This window comes from Sphaeroforma arctica (assembly GCF_001186125.1).
Source record: "Sphaeroforma arctica JP610 unplaced genomic scaffold supercont1.6397, whole genome shotgun sequence".
Classification (NCBI taxonomy): domain Eukaryota; class Ichthyosporea; order Ichthyophonida; genus Sphaeroforma; species Sphaeroforma arctica.
In genome coordinates this window covers 1-1,302 of record NW_014034161.1, presented here as the reverse complement: position 1 = coordinate 1,302, position 1,302 = coordinate 1, and the positions used below count along the sequence as shown (strand labels likewise).

Sequence of the window (1,302 nt, the reverse complement as noted above, 5' to 3'; positions counted from 1 at the left end):
TGGAATTATTTATATATACCACTTATTAAGATGGGGCTTCTGTTTACATACTGCATGAGCTACCGGCGGTCATGAAGATGTGACGCTACAAGGCGCGACAACCAATATTTATATGTAGTTTAAACTCAATATATATATAGTCAAAATATACATAGTTTAAATACAATATATATATAGTCAATATATATATAGTTTAAATTCAATATATTATACAGTCAATATATATATAGATTAAACTCCTATAGTTCACACATTCACTCTTATTGGTGCATGAGAGCAGGCTGCGCCGCAGGTAGTGCAAGTGCGACCAAATGTCGACGAGAAGGAAAAGGCTAAAAGGGACAGAGAGAAAAGGAGAAAGTCTGAGAGCAGATCGAAGCGCAGTAAAAGTAGAGAACGTGATCGGGATCGCGACAGGTACGTACACGTTGATCTGGAGTGAATAGGTACGTGTATATTAGACATAGTTGACCTTCATGGAGATGCATATGATACATATGTATTTATTACAAACATAATAGATGTATGTTGTATGTTGTGGGTATGCATTTGATATATATGGGTCTATAGGTGTCTTCAGTGCTGAAACCACCGTTGAAAGCAACCGAAACACATGTACGACTATATTTCAATATGTCTATGTCTAGACATAGTTGTAATTGTCGGAGTAAAGGATGCATAGGTACCAGATATGTCTATGTCTAGGTATAGTTGTAACTGTTGAAGTATACGAAGCAGTAGGCGATAGTGAGATATCATATCTAGGTTGGATCATAGATTTTCATACATTTGTACGTATAAATATATATACACATGGTTGTCTATACTGGTCTGCGTGATCAGCTTGTAGATATTTAATGATAAAATATTCTGCACCAAGGAAGTAGTTTAGCCAAACAAACTGTCAAAAATAACAAAGGAAGACACTTGTAAAGCCAGAGAGTGTTAGCCGATATATTGTGCGAAAACTAACCCATCCGCATTGCGCACCATAGTGTCCATCTAATACATATGAAGCATCATCGGAATCCAAGTAAACGCGCAGTTGATCGTAGCATACCTAAAAGGCATACACTTACGTATGGCTGTAGATATATTCGAGCTCAGAGAATTCCAGTGCGTCTGCAAAAACAAAAAGACACATGAAAAATGGGACTGCATTGACACTATGTTCAAAGAAATATACAGTATTTGCCATACGGCTTGTACACACACTTGTGTTAGTATTGGTAGTATCGGGTTGTGAACACATGCATTTTGCCATTTGATTAAATACTCAACGAAACATCCCAATCTATGTCA

At 36.8% G+C, this 1,302-nt stretch overlaps 1 protein-coding gene across 1 annotated transcript; it reads left to right on the top strand.

Moving 5' to 3' along the window:
* Positions 1-275: 275 nt before the first annotated feature.
* SARC_15598 (hypothetical protein) lies at positions 276-442 on the top strand (the record flags this gene model as incomplete). Its single annotated transcript, XM_014290285.1, has 1 exon — positions 276-442. A coding segment is annotated over one exon (167 nt), but the record flags the coding sequence as incomplete, so codon positions are not given.
* Positions 443-1,302: the final 860 nt, after the last annotated feature.